This window comes from Neoarius graeffei, chromosome 8 (assembly GCF_027579695.1).
Source record: "Neoarius graeffei isolate fNeoGra1 chromosome 8, fNeoGra1.pri, whole genome shotgun sequence".
NCBI lineage: Eukaryota > Metazoa > Chordata > Actinopteri > Siluriformes > Ariidae > Neoarius > Neoarius graeffei.
Window position 1 is genome coordinate 8,675,606 of NC_083576.1, and position 20,436 is coordinate 8,696,041.

The 20,436-nt window shown below is 44.2% G+C and overlaps 1 protein-coding gene across 1 annotated transcript; it reads left to right on the forward strand.

Annotated features, from left to right (window-relative positions):
* The first annotated feature begins 326 nt into the window (after nucleotides 1–326).
* LOC132890363 (uncharacterized) lies at nucleotides 327–9,196 on the forward strand. The gene is made up of 6 exons (XM_060927171.1): nucleotides 327–399; nucleotides 858–1,208; nucleotides 1,888–2,241; nucleotides 2,339–2,434; nucleotides 8,925–8,968; nucleotides 9,074–9,196. Exons 1-6 carry the CDS (start codon nucleotides 327–329, stop codon nucleotides 9,194–9,196), a joined length of 1,041 nt encoding a protein of 346 aa, XP_060783154.1.
* The last annotated feature ends 11,240 nt before the right edge of the window (nucleotides 9,197–20,436 follow it).

Sequence of the window (20,436 nt, forward strand, 5' to 3'; positions counted from 1 at the left end):
AAGAGAGAGAAAAGTTCAATCAAACAGGAATTGATTTGCTCAATATCCTGACATGAAAACAGAAATAAAAAGAGGATTGTAGGCCTCATTTCCTCATCCTTGAAGAGGATGTTGAAAGAGTTGTGAAGCGTGTGTTCAAATACCTTGAGGAGGGGCCACAGTCTACTATCTACTGCTCTGCTTTCTAGTCTAGATTTGTGTCTCAAAAAAAAAAAATACCCTGGAAGTCTGTGATGTCAGAGATGTGATGTGATGTCACACCATCAGCCTTTGCCCAAAGTGAGCAGTGCTCAGTTTGACCGTCGATCAGTGCAGCGAGAGGAGACATGCTGTACACAGAGCTCACACTGAAGATGATCACACTGATGTGGATCACAGTGATGCTTTTTAATCAAACTGGTAAGTGTGGATGGTTCATTATGTTTCTGCTCATCAGTGTGCCGCTGTAATAAGGATTACTGACACAAAAACAGTCTGTGATCTTAATATTACAGGGTTGTGTCTGGATGAAGAGCTGTTTTAAGGGAAATCAGAATTTTTTAAATCTTAAATTGTTCCTATGAAAGATTTTTCTCCTTGAAATTTGATGATAAAACATAGAAACAATACACATTTCTGTGCAACACAAACACAAACACACTTTACACATCTCCTCTCTGACCTCCAGTCGCTGGTTACACTGGAAATTCAGTTTATTCAGCACATTGCATTGAGCTTCATAATGTCAGTAAGATTTAATGCTCATGTTATCTCATGTTACTCACAATATTACACCAATCTCTGTGAATTACTGGAAGAAAATACATTTGTTTTATTACTTTTTTGTTCATTTTTCATTCTTTAACCATTTATATTAGATTCTGCACAGATAAATTATCTCAGTCAGCCGAACCCAGTGATCGCTGCTGGTGTTGGTGAGAACGTGACTCTGCACTGCTTTAAACTGCTGAAGGAAAACAGTGGAACCATCATCTGGTTAAAGCAAAAAGTCGGACAGGAGCCTCAGGTAATGGTGGCTGTTCAACATGAACCCAAATATAAAGATGAGTTCAAGCCACCAAAATTCAGCATCGAGAAAGAAAAAACGGGCTTCCATTTGAAAATTGTTAATGTGGAACCATCAGATGAAGCCTTGTATTACTGTGGACTTTTTTATTTCTGTGGACTTTCAACAAGTTTTGGGAAAGGAACCTTTTTATCAGTGAAAGGTAAGAATTTTATTTTGTACGAGGTGAGAATGTGTGTTGAGGTTTTCTCTATTTGTATGACTGAAGCGATCGCTCTATTGGCAGGAGATTGTGATTTGGAGTTTGCTCAGATTAAAATGAGCACATTTATATATTATATTCTATATGTGATTTCACTAAATTTGGAAATATCTTCAGAGCTGGGCGGCACGGTGGTGTAGTGGTTAGCGCTGTCGCCTCACAGCAAGAAGGTCCTGGGTTCGAGCCCCGGGGCCGGCGAGGGCCTTTCTGTGTGGAGTTTGCATGTTCTCCCCGTGTCCGCGTGGGTTTCCTCCGGGTGCTCCGGTTTCCCCCACAGTCCAAAGACATGCAGGTTAGGTTAACTGGTGACTCTAAATTGAGCGTAGGTGTGAATGTGAGTGTGAATGGTTGTCTGTGTCTATGTGTCAGCCCTGTGATGACCTGGCGACTTGTCCAGGGTGTACCCCGCCTTTCGCCTGTAGTCAGCTGGGATAGGCTCCAGCTTGCCTGCGACCCTGTAGAAGGATAAAGCGGCTAGAGATAATGAGATGAGATGATGAGATCTTCAGAGCTGCTGTTTTAGGAAATTAATCAACACTTCTGGACTGCGTGTTGCATCTCATATAAGTCCAAAATGAACCAAACTCAGATCTCACCCCGTCTCTATCACACTGAACAGGTGATGGAGATGTAAGAGTGTCAGTGATCCAGAGCGGCGTGTTGGACTCGGTTCCTGCAGGAGCGTCAGTGACTCTGCAGTGCTCAGTTCGCTCTGAGAGCAGAGCAGCAGAACACCAAGTGCTCTGGTTCAGAGCTGCTTCACCACAATCCCATCCTCAAATCATTTACACTCATCACAACAGCAGCCGTCAGTGTGAGAGCGGCTCTTCTACACACACCTGTGTGTACGACTTCTCCAAGAACATCCTCAGCCTCAATGATACTGGAACTTACTACTGCGCTGTGGCCGTGTGTGGGAAGATCATTTTTGGGAACGGGACACGAGTACAGTTGGAGAACTCTCCAAAATTTGGTTGGTAGAAAATGTGTGAAAAATTCTGCAATTTTTCTATTTATTTAAGCCATTTATGAAATTGTTAATATGATCGGTGGTTCTTTTGGTCCTGAAGTGATCTACTTCGCAGTGGTGGTGGCAGTGTGTGTGGTTGTGATCTTTGCTCAAGCTTTTATAATCTGTAAAATGAGGAGCTGCAAACAAATCAGAGGTGAGCACATAAGTGTATTATAATATAATGTAGTCTGCCATAAGAAACAATAGAAGAGTCTAAGTCAAAGTGATTTGGATAAAAACTGTTGGAATTTTTGAATTACCTTAAACATTTTCATTGGAAATTTTCTGTTTTATACAACCCCGATTCCAAAAAAGTTGGAACAAAGTACAAATTGTAAATAAAAACGGAATGCAATGATGTGGAAGTTTCAAAATTCCATATTTTATTCAGAATAGAACATAGATGACATATCAAATGTTTAAACTGAGAAAATGCATCATTTAAAGAGAAAAATTAGGTGATTTTAAATTTCATGACAACAACACATCTCAAAAAAGTTGGGACAAGGCCACGTTTACCACTGTGAGACATCCCCTTCAGGGCCGCTGACAGCTTTGGCTGGGCCCGGGACAAAATGCTCTGAAAGTGAGGACAAAGGCCCTAAAGTTAGGACACCGTCGCGTTACCGGGGGGGGTGTAAGAAAAACTTATAAAAAAAAAGGTATGAAGTCAATATATATTTATTAACTTGGAACACCTATCAAAAAGAGAAATGTGGAAAATGATGGTCAAGACCATGTCAACAAGAAACAAAACATCACTGTAAAGTCACTGTAAAGAGTTGTGTCCATCTATAGACAATGAAAAAACAGTCTTTGCCATGCCATAGGCCAACATATTTATTCACTTGAAAATGACCATCAAAAAGAAAAAAAAAAAGAAAAATCGATAAATGAGTCAAGAAACATGTAGGCCTACTGTCATTTAGCCTACTATACTGGCCTTGGCTTATCCACAGGAACTAAACTAAAAACAAAACATTGTTGTGTTCATTTATGCTCATCCAAAAAATATCAAAAAGAAAAACATGAAAAATGACAGTCAACCATGTCATTTACATTTGGCCTATAACCTTACCTGTCAACTTTTGCAGAGCAGTCTAAACTCCTGTACGAGTGATGGTGTTTAATGGTGTGGAACAATTTAGTCAGCTCAACAGCAGTGGTTTTGTCATCGATTGGGGTTGGTAGAGCTGGGGCAAAAAATGATGCTAAAGATGACTGTCCAGCACTGCTGGCATTCTCTCTGTGGCGGTCTGTGTCTGCGTGTCTGTCTATCGCACCTTTACCTCTGCTCCCCACATCAATGTCAATGCGACAGAGCTTGCAGAAGGCGAAGTGTTCTCCTTTTTGGCTCTTGGTGAGAAAACGATGCTCTAAGCACCAAGCATTTTTAAAGGATGTCTTTCGTTTCGGCATGAGTATTGTTCAACAACATGCGTGCCAACATTCATAGGTTTTTCCGTACAAACATTCGCACTGCGCGCGCAGCTCGGAGGAGCAAAAATCAGCCAATCGCGTGAGCGCAGCTTTTGAGTGACAGCAGCTTCCAGACAATCAGAGGCTGCAGAGGCTCCATCAGCTGCGCGCGCAGCGTGAATGTTTGTATACGAGAAATCCCTGTAGGCTATCTTTGCCTGTATGTCATCGCAGAATAGCAAGTGTAAATAATGGGTGGGGATTTGTGACGATTGATGCAACGGTGGCGGCTGAGGGTCCGAAATGAGGACAAAATGTAAAAAGTGAGGACGCGTGACAGACGTCCGGACAGACGGCTCTAAAACCGGACTGTCCGGATGAAATCCGGACGAATGGTCACCCTATCCTGACTTGTGCATGTTGGCAAATGGCACGCACGCTGATTGTTGAAGCGCTATGATCGAACGATGTTGTTTTTTTCCCCTTAATCAAAGAGTCAGACCAAACCATTTTTGCATTAGGGGTGGTAGGGGGTTCTTGACGCCTTTTTCAAAGACAATAAAGGCAAAAGATCTAGAAATCATTTATTGAATGCAAATATAGCACATTTCTCCCCCAAATCAACACATTTTGAAATGAAATAAAATAATCGCAACTTCATGAGAGCCCAGTTCTAGGCCCTCCCCATTCCTGGGCCCGGGACAACATACTCGTTTGTTGCCCCCTGTCGGCGGGCCTGATCCCCTTTTCTCTTTACAACAGTCTGTAAACATCTGGGGACTGAGGAGACAAGTTGCTCAAGTTTAGGGATAGGAATGTTGACCCATTCTTGTCTAATGTAGGATTCTAGTTGCTCAACTGTCTTAGGTCTTTTTTGTCGTATCTTCCGTTTTATGATGCGCCAAATGTTTTCTGTGGGTGAAAGATCTGGACTGCAGGCTGGCCAGTTCAGTACCCGGACCCTTCTTCTACGCAGCCATGATGCTGTAATTGATGCAGTATGTGGTTTGGCATTGTCATGTTGGAAAATGCAAGGGCTTCCCTGAAAGAACCGTCGTCTGGATGGGAGCTTATGTTGCTCTAGAACCTGGATATACCTTTCAGCATTGATGGTGTCTTTCCAGATGTGTAAGCTGCCCATGCCACACGCACTAATGCAACCCCATACCATCAGAGATGCAGGCTTCTGAACTGAGCGCTGATAACAACTTGGGTCATCCTTCTCCTCTTTAGTCCGAATGACACGGCGTCCCTGATTTCCATAAAGAACTTCACATTTTGATTCGTCCGACCACAGAACAGTTTTCCACTTTGCCACAGTCCATTTTAAATGAGCCTTGGCCCAGAGAAGATGTCTGCGCTTCTGGATCATGTTTAGATACGGCTTCTTCTTTGAACTATAGAGTTTTAGCTGGCAACGGCGGATGGCACGATGAATTGTGTTCACAGATAATGTTCTCTGGAAATATTCCTGAGCCCATTTTCTGATTTCCAATACAGAAGCATGCCTGTATGTGATGCAGTGCCGTCTAAGGGCCCGAAGATCACGGGCACCCAGTATGGTTTTCCGGCCTTGACCCTTACGCACAGAGATTCTTCCAGATTCTCTGAATCTTTTGATGATATTATGCACTGTAGATGATGATATGTTCAAACTCTTTGCAATTTTACGAACTCCTTTCAGATATTGCTCCACTATTTGTCGGCACAGAATTAGGGGGATTGGTGATCCTCTTCCCATCTTTACTTCTGAGAGCCGCTGCCACTCCAAGATGCTCTTTTTATACCCAGTCATGTTAATGACCTATTGCCAATTGACCTAATGAGTTGCAATTTGGTCCTCCAACTGTTCCTTTTTTGTACCTTTAACTTTTCCAGCCTCTTATTGCCCCTGTCCCAACTTTTTTGAGATGTGTTGCTGTCATGAAATTTCAAATGAGCCAATATTTGGCAGGAAATTTCAAAATGTCTCACTTTCAACATTTGATATGTTGTCTATGTTCTATTGTGAATACAATATCAGTTTTTGAGATTTGTAAATTATTGCATTCCATTTTTATGTACGATTTGTAATTTGTCCCAATTTTTTGGGAATCGGGCTTGTATTATATATTATATACTGCTTGACCCCTCACTCAACTTTGATCCCCATATTAAATCCCTCACCAAGGCTGCTTTTTTTCCACCTCCAGAACATTGCCCGCTTTCGCCCCTTCCTTTCTTCTAGCGATGTTCAAACTTTGGTCCACTCCTTCATTATGTCCCGCTTAGATGATTGCAACTCCCTTCTCATTAGCCTCCCTACTAAATCCTTTCAGAGACTACAATACATTCAGAACTCTGCAGCGAGGCTCATCACCCATACTAAACCATCTGCTCATACTGTATCACCCTGATTCTTTCTCACCTTCTCCAGCTACCTGTTCTGTCCCGAATTAAGTATAAAATCTGACTACTCATCTTCAAAGCCCTCTATAACCTTGCTCCTTCTTACATCTGTGATCTTCTGACCCCTTACACTCCATCACACTCTCTCAGATCCTCTAGCTATAACCTCCTTGCTGTTCCTCACACTAGACTCTCTTCCCTGCATGGCAGGTCCTTCAGCGCCATGGCCCCCAAGCTTTGGAAGACCCTCCCACAACCCCATCATGACTGCTCTTATCTTCCTTTCTTCAAATCTCATCTCAAAACCTTTCGGTTTCATGAACACTTCTCATCCATCACTGCATAAACACACCACTCTTTAGCAACTTTGTGTGTGTGTTGTTTTCTTTGACCTATGTAAAGCATTCCTGAGTTTAAGAAAGGCACTATATCAATGTAACTTATTATTATTATTATTATTATTATTATTATTATTATTATACAGTTAGGTCCATAAATATTTGGACAGAGACAATATTTTTCTAATTTTGGTTCTGTACATTACCACAATGAATTTTGAACAAAACAATTCAGATGCAGTTGAAGTTCAGACTTTCAGCTTTAATTCAGTGGGTTGAACAAAATGATTGCATAAAAATGTGAGGAACTAAAGCATTTTTTAAACACAATCCCTTCATTTCAGGGGCTCAAAAGTAATTGGACAAATTAAATAATTGTAAATAAAATGTTCATTTCTAATACTTGGTTGAAAACCCTTTGTTGGCAATGACTGCCTGAAGTCTTGAATTCATGGACATCACCAGATGCTGTGTTTCCTCCTTTTTAATGCTCTGCCAGGCCTTTACTGCAGCGGTTTTCAGTTGCTGTTTGTTTGTGGGCCTTTCTGTCTGAAGTTTAGTCTTTAACAAGTGAAATGCATGCTCAATTGGGTTGCGATCAGGTGACTGACTTGGCCATTCAAGAATATTCCACTTCTTTGCTTTTATAAACTCCTGGGTTGCTTTGGCTTTATGTTTTGGGTCGTTGTCCATCTGTATTATGAAACGCCAACCAATCAGTTTGGCTGGATTTGAGCACACAGTATGTCTCTGAATACCTCAGAATTCATCCGGCTGCTTCTGTCCTGTGTCACATCATCAATAAGCACTAGTGACCCAGTGCCACTGGCAGCCATGCATGCCCAAGCCATCACACTGCCTCCGCCATGTTTTACAGATGATGTGGTATGCTTTGGATCATGAGCTGTACCATGCCTTTGCCATACTTTTTTCTTGCCATCATTCTGGTAGAGGTTGATCATGGTTTCACCTGTCCAAAGAATGTTCTTCCAGAACTGTACTGGCTTTTTTAGATGCTTTATTAGCAAAGTCCAATCCAGTCTTTTTATTCTTGAGGCTTATGAGTGGCTTGCACTGTGCAGTGAACCCTCTGTATTTACTTTCATGCAGTCTTCTCTATATGGTAGATTTGGATATTGATACGCCTACCTCCTGGAGAGTGTTGTTCACTTGGTTGGCTGTTGTGAAGGGGTTTCTCTTCTCCATGGAAATTATTCTGCGATCATCCACCACTGTTGTCTTCAGTGGGCGTCCAGGTCTTTTTGCATTGATGAGTTCACCAGTGCTTTCTTTCTTTCTCAGGATGTACCAAACTGTAGAGTTTGCCACTCCTAATATTGTAGCAATTTCTCGGATGGTTTTTTTCTGTTTTGGCAGCTTAAGGATGGCTTGTTTCACCTGCATGGAGAGCTCCTTTGACCACATGTTTCCTTCACAGCAAACTCTTCCAAATGCAAGCACCACACCTCAAATCAACTCCAGGCCTTTTATCTGCTTAATTGAGAATGACACAACGAAGGATTTGCCCACACCTGCCCATGAAATAGCCTTTGAGTCAATTGTCCAATTACTTTTGGTCCCTTTAAAAACAGGGTGGCACATGTTAAGGAGCTGAAACTCCTAAACCCTTCATCCAATTTTAATGTGGATACCCTCAAATAAAAGCTGAAAGTCTGGACTTTATATCCATGTCCATTATATAACTATAACTTGAATATGTTTCAGTAAGCAGGTAAAAAAACAAAATTTGTGGCAGTGTCCAAATATATATGGACCTAACTGTATAAAGGTCCACATAAACATTTAAGACTTTGTGACTATCTTATTACGATACTGGTAAAATAGTAACTAAAATATGACCAAACACAAAAAAAGGGAAGTGGCCTTTTTTGCACAGTACTGGGCAAAAGTCTTAGCACACGATGTAAAGAAATGCTGTAGAGCAAAAATGGCTTCAAAATAATGAAATTAAATGTTTCAGCATTAAAAAAAATTACTATAAACAGTAATCAGTAAGCCATAATAAATGAAACAAAGTCAATATTTGGTGTGATCTGAAATTTCCTTTGCTTTAAAAAAAATAGTCATCTCAGGTCCAGTGAGTGCAGTTTTATGTGGAAATGAGCTGTAGGTTTTACTGAGCATCTTACAGAACCAGCCACAGTTCTTCTGGACACTTTGACTGTCAGACTCGCTTCTTAGTTTTGCACCAAAACCCAGTTGCCTTCATTATGTTCTCTTTTTTTTTTTTAATCTGAAAAGAAAGTGCTCTCTTATGGAATATGCTGCTCAGATACAAACATTTTTTTCTGTATTATTTAATTTTGTGCTGGAAAAAAATGAATGTTTGGAAGTCTAAAATGTTTTTGTAATGTTTTGACTAGATAATGAGTGTAGAAATTATAAAATAGAAATCTATAACAGAGTTTGCATGAAAAAAAAACAATTGGATGCCTCAGACTTTTGCATGGTACTGTATATATTTATTTCTTTTGACAGTGAGATCTCAACAAGATTGTGTGGCCGAGGAAACACCCAATCAGGTAAATAATCTTAAATAATATCTCCATTCTCTCAGGAACAAACTCCTCGATTTCTCGGTGTCACTGTGATGACTGAGATCTCTGTTTGTCTGTTCGTTCTCACAGGGTCGTGATGCAGTGGAGCTGAATTACGCGGCTTTACATTTCAAAAAGAACAAAACGAAAAGGGTGACAAGAAAGAGAGAAAAACCTGATTGTATTTATTCTGATGTGGCTTCTGGTACCTAGATTATATTTCTAATTTATTTCATTTAATGTATTAAAGAGTTCTGTTTTAAGATTTACTTTTCAGAAGTGAAATTTATTCCATGTGTGGTGAATTTTCTCTTGTGCACTGATTCGGATTGTGAGATTCGATCTGAGGACTAAAACCTAATGTATTTGTCTGAGCCTGTTAGGGGTTGCCATACATTTTTTTTTTATCTGCATGTTTGATTTGGTGTCAGTTTTACACCGGATGCCCTTCCTAATAGAGGTCTGTGCGGGTCGGATTTTTCAGTCCCGCTCCCGCCCGCGCCCGCATTGTGTAGTCCCACTCCCGCCCGCGCCAGCAAAGAATTATGATTTTCAGTCCCGCTCCCGCCCGCGCCCACAAAAAAATTATGATTTTCAGTCCTGCTCCCGCCCGCGCCTGCCATATTTTGTCCCGCTCCCGCCCGCAAATCCCGCATGATGCAGACGTTCGCGTTATTTCTCAGGAAAGTTCTTGTCTTGACACAGCATGATGGTGCCCCGCCCGCTACTTTGAGTGGATTTGAGCATAAATATCTACCGTACAGCTCACGTTTGTTATTGTTTACCTTGTTTCTGAATTCAGCATGTAGTATCTCTAATAATAATAATTAGCACTGTCTAACAGTTAAAATATTTAATCGCAAATCGCACATTTTTATCACATGAGAAACCATTGTAATTCTCTGATCAGCATAAAAAAGTGAATAGACTTGCTTTGTACCATTTTTTTTATTGCAAAGCAGAGCCAGTAAAAGAAGTGAATTAATTTACTGCTTGAGTTAGTCTACAAATTTAATCAGAGAGACATGTTACACAGTGACGGTAGGCTTGACTCAATCCTATCCCAGAAATCCTTCCTGTAATATGCAAATTTGATTTGCCTCTGATTGGACAGCCAAATTTGCATATTACAGGAAGGATTTCTGGGATAGCATTGAGTCAAGCCTACCGTCACTGTGTAACCTGTCTCTCTGATTAAAGTTGTAGACTAACGTAACAAGTAAATCAATTCACTCATGGTTCTCTTGCTAGCTGGGTGTGAACTGCGAGGCATTAGAGTGATCAAAGAATTTCTCCTTAGGGTGATCAATGGCAAGTTTAAGATGCCATTTCTCACTCAATCTGGCAATCTGACTTTCTCTGCAAATTTAGGCATCTTAAAATGTTTTTATTTATGCCAAATAAAATATCCAGCAAAAATTATATATGATAGACATAAATTAATAATTTATAAATTTTATTTCAAGCACGTTTTTAGTTAGCGGGACTGCAGCTTATCACTGCTCCCACCCGCGCCGCATATGTGCACTTCCGGTCCTGCCCGCGCCCGCAATGAGCTTTCAAAATTTGTCCCACGCCACACTGCTTTGCGGCGGGTGCCGCGGGACTCCCGCGTGAGTGCAGGGCTCTACTTCCTAACACAACCCTGCGGGCTTGGGGCTGGCACTAAGTATGCCCTGGCTTGTGTGACCCCAGTGTCTGGGTATTTAACTTAATCTGGATGTCTTTGAACTGTTGGGGAAACCAGAGCACTCAGAAGAAACCCACACAGACACGGGGAGAACATGCAAACTCCACGCAGAAAAGTCTTCATCAGCTCTGAGGCTCAAACCCAGAACCTTCTTGCTGTGAGGCAACAGTGCTAACCACTACACCACCATGTGTGAAGTTCTTCACAGCGACCCACCAAACAATTTCTTCTTGGAGTTAACTTTGTGTATAATGATGTTTTGTGACAAAAAAATCGACACACTTGTACTTGACGTGTACTTTATATCTACAATGGGACATTTTTAAAAGAATTAAGCACATCATTATAAAATTAAATCCAAGTGCTTTTTTCAATCACAAGTGAACACAAGTTGGTGACAAATTTCATTTCCTGCTCTTGTGGTTAACTGCTCTGGCTGATGGTGTCTAAAATAAAACTCAACACTATCTTCATGTACATATAGTTTGTCAGGTTTTATATTCTAAACATTTATATATAACATACTGAAGGTTAAAGGATTTTGAGCAAACTATATTAATTCTTTTTTTGTTAAACTTCCAGAAATGAATTTCTTGAATTCGAACGTCAAAGTAATAACAGGTCTGAGTGAACAGCTGTGACTTTTTATTTTCAAGTGACTGATGGCGATGTTTTCAGAAACACAATGCTGCAGAGTCGCCGAGTCGCCGATCTGCACACTGAGCTCTTTATCAGGCTGATAAACTCCTGACTTGGTGAGGGATTGTGCAATATTAGGTCACTGAACTACAAACTGTGTACTGAAAGTGCTCATCTTCACCATACAACACTTTCTACTCGTACCAGTCTGAAATCTGTCCGACCCAATTTCACCAACATTTGAAACGTGGACACCAACTTAGACCATCATTATCACAACACTGCAATTTAATCTCTCTTGTACTCAAAGTACATCCAGGACTGCACTGTCAAACACAACACCAACACCATTTTACATTTGCTCAGTTTGACATGACAGTTATAAATCTTATATCGAGATGAAACACCTGAGAAGGTAGAAAGAGGTGTTCTCTCCTGCATCCTGGTGCTTATCTCATCTCATCTTATTATCTGTAGCCGCTTTATCCTGTTCTACAGGGTCGCAGGCAAGCTGGAGCCTATCCCAGCTGACTACGGGCGAAAGGCGGGGTACACCCTGGACAAGTCGCCAGGTCATCACAGGGCTGACACATAGACACAGACAACCATTCACACTCACATTCACACCTACGGTCAATTTAGAGTCACCAGTTAACCTAACCTGCATGTCTTTGGACTGTGGGGGAAACCGGAGCACCCAGAGGAAACCCACGCAGACAACATGCAAACTCCGCACAGAAAGGCCCTCGCCGGCCATGGGGCTCGAACCCGGACCTTCTTGCTGTGAGGCGACAGCGCTAACCACTACACCACCGTGCCGCCCAGTCCTGGTGCTTATAAAAACTGTAAATGTTTACAAAACAAGGAAATTAGTCTTATTCTTGAGTTCAGGTGACAGGAAACAGAACACTCTGAACAAACCATTTGGAGATGCTCATGCATCTGATCTCAAACGACCCAACAACACAACACACACAAGAAAGCCCAGCTCCACCTGTACCGTCTCAGAAAGCTGAAAAAGTCAGAGCTGTAATCAGTGTTTACCCCTTTATCAGGAATTGTAATATTCTTCAGTATTGGAAAACAAGAAGATGGAGAATAGTCAGAGTTTCTACCCATCCCAATCACAGACTCTTCTGCCTACGAGCTTGAGGTAAGAGATACTGCAGCATTTGAGCCACAACAACAGACTCTCGAACAGCTTCTTTCCTCAGGATGGAAACATCATAAATGTTTAGCTTTCAGGACTCAAAAGCAGTGTAGTAATCCCCGATGCGGGTGGAGCACAGAAGCACGGCAGGCAAGAGTTCATGTTCACACACACGCACTTTATTGAGCTTTTCACCTTTCTTTCTTTCTTTCTTTCTTTCTTTCTTTCTTTCTTTCTTTCTTTCACTCACTCACTCACTCACTCACGCACACATATGTTGTGGTCGGGGAGCGAATTCCTCTTCTCTCCTCTCCCCCTCCCTTTATACTCCATCCCTGCAACACACACACACACACACACACACACACACACACACACACACAAATTGACATCAGGTGTAATGACCTAGCCACTTACCTTCCCTGACCCCGCCCTCCATTCACAGACTGCTGCTTGGCCATGCCCCCGCTGCCACATACCCCCACCGCCCAACTCAGGCCGGGGAGTCATCCGGCCTGAAGCTGACACCCCCCCCCCCGACGGGACAGGAAGTCTGCCACCACCATCTGTGCCCCTGGCCTGTGGATCACCTTGAACTTAAATGGCTGGAGAGCGAGATACCAACAGGTGATCCGCGCATTGGCATCCTTCATTCGGTGGAGCCACTGGAGGGGCGCGTGGTCTGAACAGAGAGTGAAAGGGCGTCCCAGCAGGTAGTATCGGAGGGCAAGGATCGCCCACTTGATGGCGAGACACTCCTTTACAATTGTGCAATATTTGCTTTCGCGCACCAACAGCTTTCAGCTGATGTACAGCACCAGGCGCTCCTCACCCTCCACCTCCTGGGACAAAATGGCCCCCAGCCCCCTGTCCGATGCATCAGTCTGCAAAATAAAGAGGAGAGAGAAGTCAGGGGAGTGTAAAAGTGGCCCCCCACACAGTGCAGCTTTTACCTCAGAGAAGGCCTGTTGGCATTGCTCCGTCCACTGGACCGAATCTGGAGCCCCCTTTTTAGTGAGGTCGGTTAGCAGGCTGGTGACATCCAAATAGTTAGGTATAAACCTATGATAATAGCCAGCCAGCCCCAAGAACCGCCTCACCTCCTTTTTGGTCTTGGGCCTCGGGCAGGCCACAATCGCTGCAGTCTTGTTAATTTGGGGACGCACCTGCCCATGACCCAAGTGGAACCCCAGATACCATACTTCCACCCGCCCAATTGCACACTTTTTTGGGTTAGCTGTGAGGCCCGCTCGCCTCAGCGACTTTAGAACAGCCCTTAGTGTTCCAAGTGCCACGGCCAATCATGACTGTAGATTATTATGTCATCTAGATAGGCGGCCGCGTAGGCAGCATGAGGGTGGAGGACCCTGTCCATAAGCCACTGGAATGTAGCGGGGGCCCAAATAACCCAAAGGGGACCGTGACAAATTGGTGTAAACCAAACAGTGTGGAAAAGGCCATTTTCTCTCAGGATAGAGGAGTCAAGGGGATCTGCCAATATCCCTTGGTTAGATCCAGTGTTGTATAAAAGTGAGCAGCGCCTAACCAATCAAGCAACTCATCAATGCGAGGCATTGGGTACACGTCAAATTTAGACACCGAGTTGACCTGTCTATAGTCCACACAGAACCGGACCGACCCATCAGTCTTGGGAACCAGGACCACTGGGCTGCTCCAGTCACTGTGGGACTCCTCGATTATGCCCATTTTGAGCATGGCCTTGAGTTCATCCTGAACCACCTTTTTCTTGTGTTCGGGCAAGCAGTAAGGGCGGCTACATACTACCACCCCCGGGGGAGTTTCGATGTGGTGTTCTATGAGGTGGGTATGACCCGGAAGGGGCGAGAACACATTAGAAAATTCCTTCTGCAACTTGGCTACCTCCATGAGTTGGGTCAGCGAGAGGTGGTCTCCACAAGGGACCAGAGTGGCCTGAGATGTTATCTTTTTTACCTCCGGCCCCAGCTCTGCCTTCTCTGGGACTACCGACGCCAATGCCATGGGGACCCCCTCATTCCAGTGTTTTAAAAGGTTGAGGTGGTAGACTTGCAGTGCCCCACCCCTATCCATTCGCTTTACCTCATAGTCGATGTCTCCGACTCGCCGTCTGACCTCGAAGGGCCCTTGCCACTTGGCGACTAATTTAGAACTCAACGTGGGCAATAATACGAGTACTTTTTCTCCCGGCATGAATTCTCTAAGGCACGTGCCCCTGTCATACAGCCGGCTTTGATGTTCTCGTGCCTGCCGTAAATTCTCCTGGGTTAATTGTGTGAGGGTGTGGAGTTTTGCGCGCAGGTCAAGAACATACTGGATTTCATTTTTACTCTGTGAAGGTCCCTCCTCCCAATTTTCCTGCAGCACATCCAGAATGCCACACGGCTTACACCCATATAATAATTCAAAGGGAGAAAACCCTGTGGAGGCTTGCGGGACCTCTCATACTGCGAACAATAGGGGTTCGAGCCACTTATCCCAATTATGCGCATCTTCACTAACGAATTTCCGGATTATGTTTTTGAGTGTCTGGTTGAATCGCTCTACTAATCCATCCGTTTGTGGGTGATATACACTGGTGCGGATGGACTTAATCCCCAGTAACCCATACAGCTCGCGCAGTGTGCGTGACATAAACAAGGTGCCTTGGTCTGTCAGGATTTCTTTCGGAATCCTGACCCGGGAGATAATGCGGAAGAGCGCTTCCACAATACTGTGTTCTGAGATATTGTGGAGAGGCAATGCCTCTGGATATCGCGTTGCATAGTCCACTAGAACTAAAATAAAGCGATATCCCCATGCTGACTGATCTAATGGCCCGATGAGAGCCATCCCAATTCGCTCAAACAGGGTCTCGATTAGAGGAAGAGGGTGCAACGGCGATTTTGGAGTGGCCACGGGATTTACTAATTGGCATTCATGGCATGCTGTGCACCACCGAGGGACATCCCCGCGAATCCCTGGCCAATAGAACTGGGCCATTATTCAGGCTAGTGTTTTGTCTTGCCCCAAGTGTCCGGCCATGGGATTAAAGTGAGCCGCATGGAATACGAGTTCCCTATGGCTCTTTGGGATTAACAACTGGGTTACTCGTTCCTTAGTTTGAGTGTCCTGCATCACTCGGTACAATCTATCTTTAATAATGGCAAAATAGGGGAAGGTTGGTGCCGCACTTGACTGAAGAGTTTGACCATCGATTACTCTCACTTGGTCAAATGCATGCCGCAGAGTCTCGTCTCGTGACAGCTCTAACGGGAAATCCCCAAGGGACTCCCCGAGAGAGGGAGGAGGAGTGGGGTGCTCCTCACTCTGACACGGAGTTGATGCAGACGGCTCTGTGACAGCTTCTCCAGCCAATGCCACACCAGGATCTTCCCGTGACCTACTAGGGCAGGACCCACTACATGTTAAATACTCCATTAATTCTTTAAATCCCAGCCAATCAGTACCCAAGATCAACGAGTGGGTAAGGCGAGGATTAACCGCCGCCTTCATTTTATGCATTTAGCCCCGGAATAGAATCTGGATCGACACTAGAGGGTAATGGTGAACATCCCCGTGCACACACAACACCTTCACTGCTTGTGCTCCCCCCAATGCCTCACCTTGCACCAGGCATTGGTGAATTGAGGTCGGATTGCAACCGGAATCCATCAAAGCGTGATATGTATCCCCTTGAATACTCACCGGTACGCGATGCATTCCAGCCCGATCGGGGGCGGTTTCTGGCATGTCGGGGATCCAGATGACAACTCCCACCTCCCTTGCAGGGCTCTGACTCTGGAGATGCTCCGATTCCCTGCTGTGCCAACACACCGGCCCAGGCTTTCCCTCTGCACTGGTGTTATGGGTGTCACTCACCTGAGGGGGAGACAACACAGACAGAAGAGGGAGATGGGAGGACACCAAGGGTGCGACAGGCCGGCTGGGGAGGAGCCAGCCGCCGCCTCCGTGGCAGGGGAACAGGGTGGGGAGGGGGACAAGAGACGGGGGGGAAGAGAGAGAAGAGAATCGAGGGGAGACGCCTCATCTGCCTGCCATCAGAGCCGCCTCCAAATGGTCCTCCGCCAGCTCGATGGCTCGTTCCAGCAATGCCAGGCGGTGACACTGGACCCATTCCACCGTTCCTTCCAGAAGTTGAGAGATGAACTGCTCCAGTGCCACCAGATCAATGATCTCCTTGGGGTCGTGGTCTTCCGCCCTCAGCCACCGCCGGCAGGCATCCCGGAGATGCTGGCCAAATGCAAACGGCCAGCTGACCTCCTCCAGTGTCAGCGTCCGGAAGCGCTGATGGTGTTGCTCCGGGGAGCGGCCGAGCCACTGCAGGATGGCTTTCCTTAGGTCCACATAGACCAACCAGCTGTCAGCAGGGAGCTGCTGCGCTGCAAGCTGTGCCTCACCAGTCAGGAGCAGGAGGAGGCGCGCCGCGTGCTGCTCCAGCGGCCACCCCCACGCCTCGGCTGCTTGCTCAAAGAGAGCGAGGAACGCTTCCGGATCGTCCTGTGGTCCCATCTTCCTGAGGGTGGTGGCAGCGGTGGCCAGCAGCCTTGCTGACATAAGCCGGTGCCGGAACGCCTGGCGAGCTTCCTGCTGGGCCAGCATCAAGGCTTCGAAGCGCTGCTGCTGCTCCTTCCGGAGGGTGATCAGCTCTTGATGCTGGTTCTGCTGGGTGGTAGCGAGGGCAAGGATGAGCTCTTTGAACAGGGAGGACTCCATGAGGTGGTTCCCTTCTGTGCATCCCGGGTTCTGGCACCACTGTAGTAATCCCCGATGTGGGTGGAGCACAGAAGCATGGCAGGCGAGAGTTCGTGTTCACACACACGGACTTTATTGAGCTTTTCAGCTTTCTTTCTTTCTTTCTTTCACTCACTCACGCACACGTGTTGTGGTCGGGGAGCGAATTCCTCTTCTCTCCTCTCCCCCTCCCTTTATACTCCATCCCTGCAACAAACACACACACACACAAATTGACATCAGGTGTAATGACCTAGCCACTTACCTTCCCTGACCCCGCCCTCCATTCACAGACTGCTGCTTGGCCACGCCCCAGCTGCCACAAGCAGATTCACCACTCGGCTTCTTTACATGAGGTGTTGGAAAACCAGCACCATTGAAAATGCTCATTTTATACCTTTAGACATTTTGTAAGAAATCAACAAGGACACAACAAATTAATATCCTGGACTCTACAATAAGGGGGGAGTTGCTACCTAAGGTGGAGGAGTTTAAGTATCTCGGGGTTTTGTTCACGAGTGAGGGTAAGGGGGAGCGGGAGTTGGACAGATGGATCGGGGCAGCGTCAGCAGTGATGCAGACACTAAACCAGTCTGTGGTAGTAAAGAGAGAGCTGAGCCAAAAGGCAAAGCTCTCAATTTACTGGTCCATCTATGTTCCCACTCTCACCTATGGTCACAAGCTATGGGTAGTGACCGAAAGAATGAAACTGCGGATACAAGCGGTTGAAATCAGTTTTGTCCACAGGGTGGCTGGGCTGTCCCTTAGAGACAGGGTGAGAAGCTTGGTCATTCAGGAGAGACTCAGAGTAGAATCGCTGCTCCACATCAAAAGGAGTCAGTTGAGGTGTTCGGGCACCTTGTAAGGATGCCCCCTGGACACCTCCCAAGGGAGATTTTCTGGGCATGCTCCATCAGGAGGAGACCTCAGGGCAGACCCAGGACACGCTGGAGAGATTACATTTCTCAGCTGGCCTGGGAATGCCTCGGTATTCCCCCCGGAAGAGCTGGTGGAGGTGGCTGGGGAGAGGGAAGTCTGGACTGCTCTGCTTAGGCTGCTACCCCTGCGACCTGGGCCCAGATAAGCTGCAGAAGATGGATGGATGGAAGGATGGATGGATTCTACAACAAATGATTATGAATCACTTTCAGGAAGGATCCATCTTGCTTGTTTGATGCTTCACTTCACTTTTCTTCATGTAAAATGTGTTTGAAGAGGTTTTACTCAACACTCAGTGATAAAGAAAAACTACGTTGGTATTTCTGGGCACCACATTCACAGCACCTGATTTTCAGTGTAATTTCACTCGAACCCGGAAACATAAGCAGCACAGAGGTGCATGAATAAACAAGCCCCGCCCCCAGGGAATGGACTCAGTCACAGTCCTTGACTTCGATTTAAGGCAAACACACATCATTTTTATAAACGCGCCAGTAATGGAACATAACTTTTGTTTAAACTCAGAACTTTTCTGATAATGTTGAAGATTTGTGTTACGTTTTCAATTAAATTGTGAATACATTTATTTTGTCCTGAGCAAAACTCAGAGTCAGACAGATAACACCATAAAATCCACACTGCCGGCCACTGGGATCGAACCCAGAACATTCTTGCTGTGACATGACAGTGCTAACCACTACACCATCGTGCATTTTTTTTATTTATTTATTTCCAGACTTGTGTGCCTTCTGCAAAATACAGACTTAAAAAAGAAAACAGACAACAAAAACTTCTGTACAAATCACAACAGGAGTGTATCACATTTATTAAATGTGTGAAGTGATGAAAGTCATATACAGATTTGCATTTTTTATCTAAGTGATTTGTGAATAAACATTTTGAAGGAATAAAAACAATAATAAAAATAAGAAGGAGCAGAAGGAGCCTCTGAAAATCCATGAGCTTGAGTTTGACCTTTCAGGGTCACTCAAGGTCAAAGATCATGGTGCCAGCCAAATGAACAGCCATATGGGAGTTCCTATATGCTCATAATAGTAAACATCTGTCTAACGGCAACTGTCTTGGAGTTATAATGGAAAATGTTATTTTGAACAAAAGGTTGACCTTTCCAGTGACCTTGACCTTCACCTTGACCTGATGAACCCCAAAATTTAATCAGGTAATCTACGGATCATAGCGCACCTACTCTGAAAATTTGAAGTCAGTCGATGCAACTGTCTGGACACTAGATAGCTAACAGACAAACACACAAACAAACCGCACTGATTACAATACCTCACTCCGCCTACTCCGTCGTGGGCGGGGTAACAATGCTTGGTCACTCATTGGTTCCTGATTATCCAATGACAATGAAGTTATGACCTGTAACTTGCTCTCAGAAAGTTTCAGCCATCACACAAGACAAGCATGGCTCACCATGTGGACAGGAGGAGGAGCCAAGCACCTTTCTCATCTTTCAATATTAATGTATGTCTATGGTAGTGTAATATATTTGCCCTAAATATAATCTTAATCTTATCAAGTGACTGTATTTAAAGTTAACTTGAATATATTTCAAAGCTCTAAAGCACAGGATTTAAGTTTAATGTCCATCACAATGGACTTCAGGTGCTGAAAGACAACAGCAGGAGCTTGATGATTTAGTGTTCGTATACCAGGCTGTGAATTTCTGGAAGCTTTTCAGAGCTAAAATGTAGTTTGACAATATATTAATCATCATCAAAGTATTTTTTTTTAATGATGCACTTTTAGAGTATAAAATCACAGACTTTCTTGAACTTCTGATAAATGGAGAACTGTCCGATCTTGACTGCTTGGATTCAGGAAATGAGGCAGATGAGACCAGGAGTAAGGGAGTAAAGTGAGTAAAAGATGATGTTTTATTGGTTTCAGAGAGGGACAATGACAATGGAGAGGTTTCACTGTCATTGAATGGCAAAAGAATTTGAGGTAGCAGCTGAGGTTGAGGTAGAAGACAGTGTAGGGACAGAGGAGCATGAGGATCTAACAGTTACCAGGAAGGAAGAGATTGGTGACGAATGCAACATTCAGCTGTGCTTTGTACAAAACCGAAATTGTTTCAATGCATAAGTAATATAATATAATATAATATAATATAATATAATATAATATAATATAATATAATATAATATAATATAATATAATATAATATTTAAATAATTATAAATGAAAATAATATTAAATGTTCCTTAAATAATATGCCAATTTGTTCTGAAGGTTTCTTGATATTTTATGTTCATTTAGTCCTGGTGTCCATTGTAA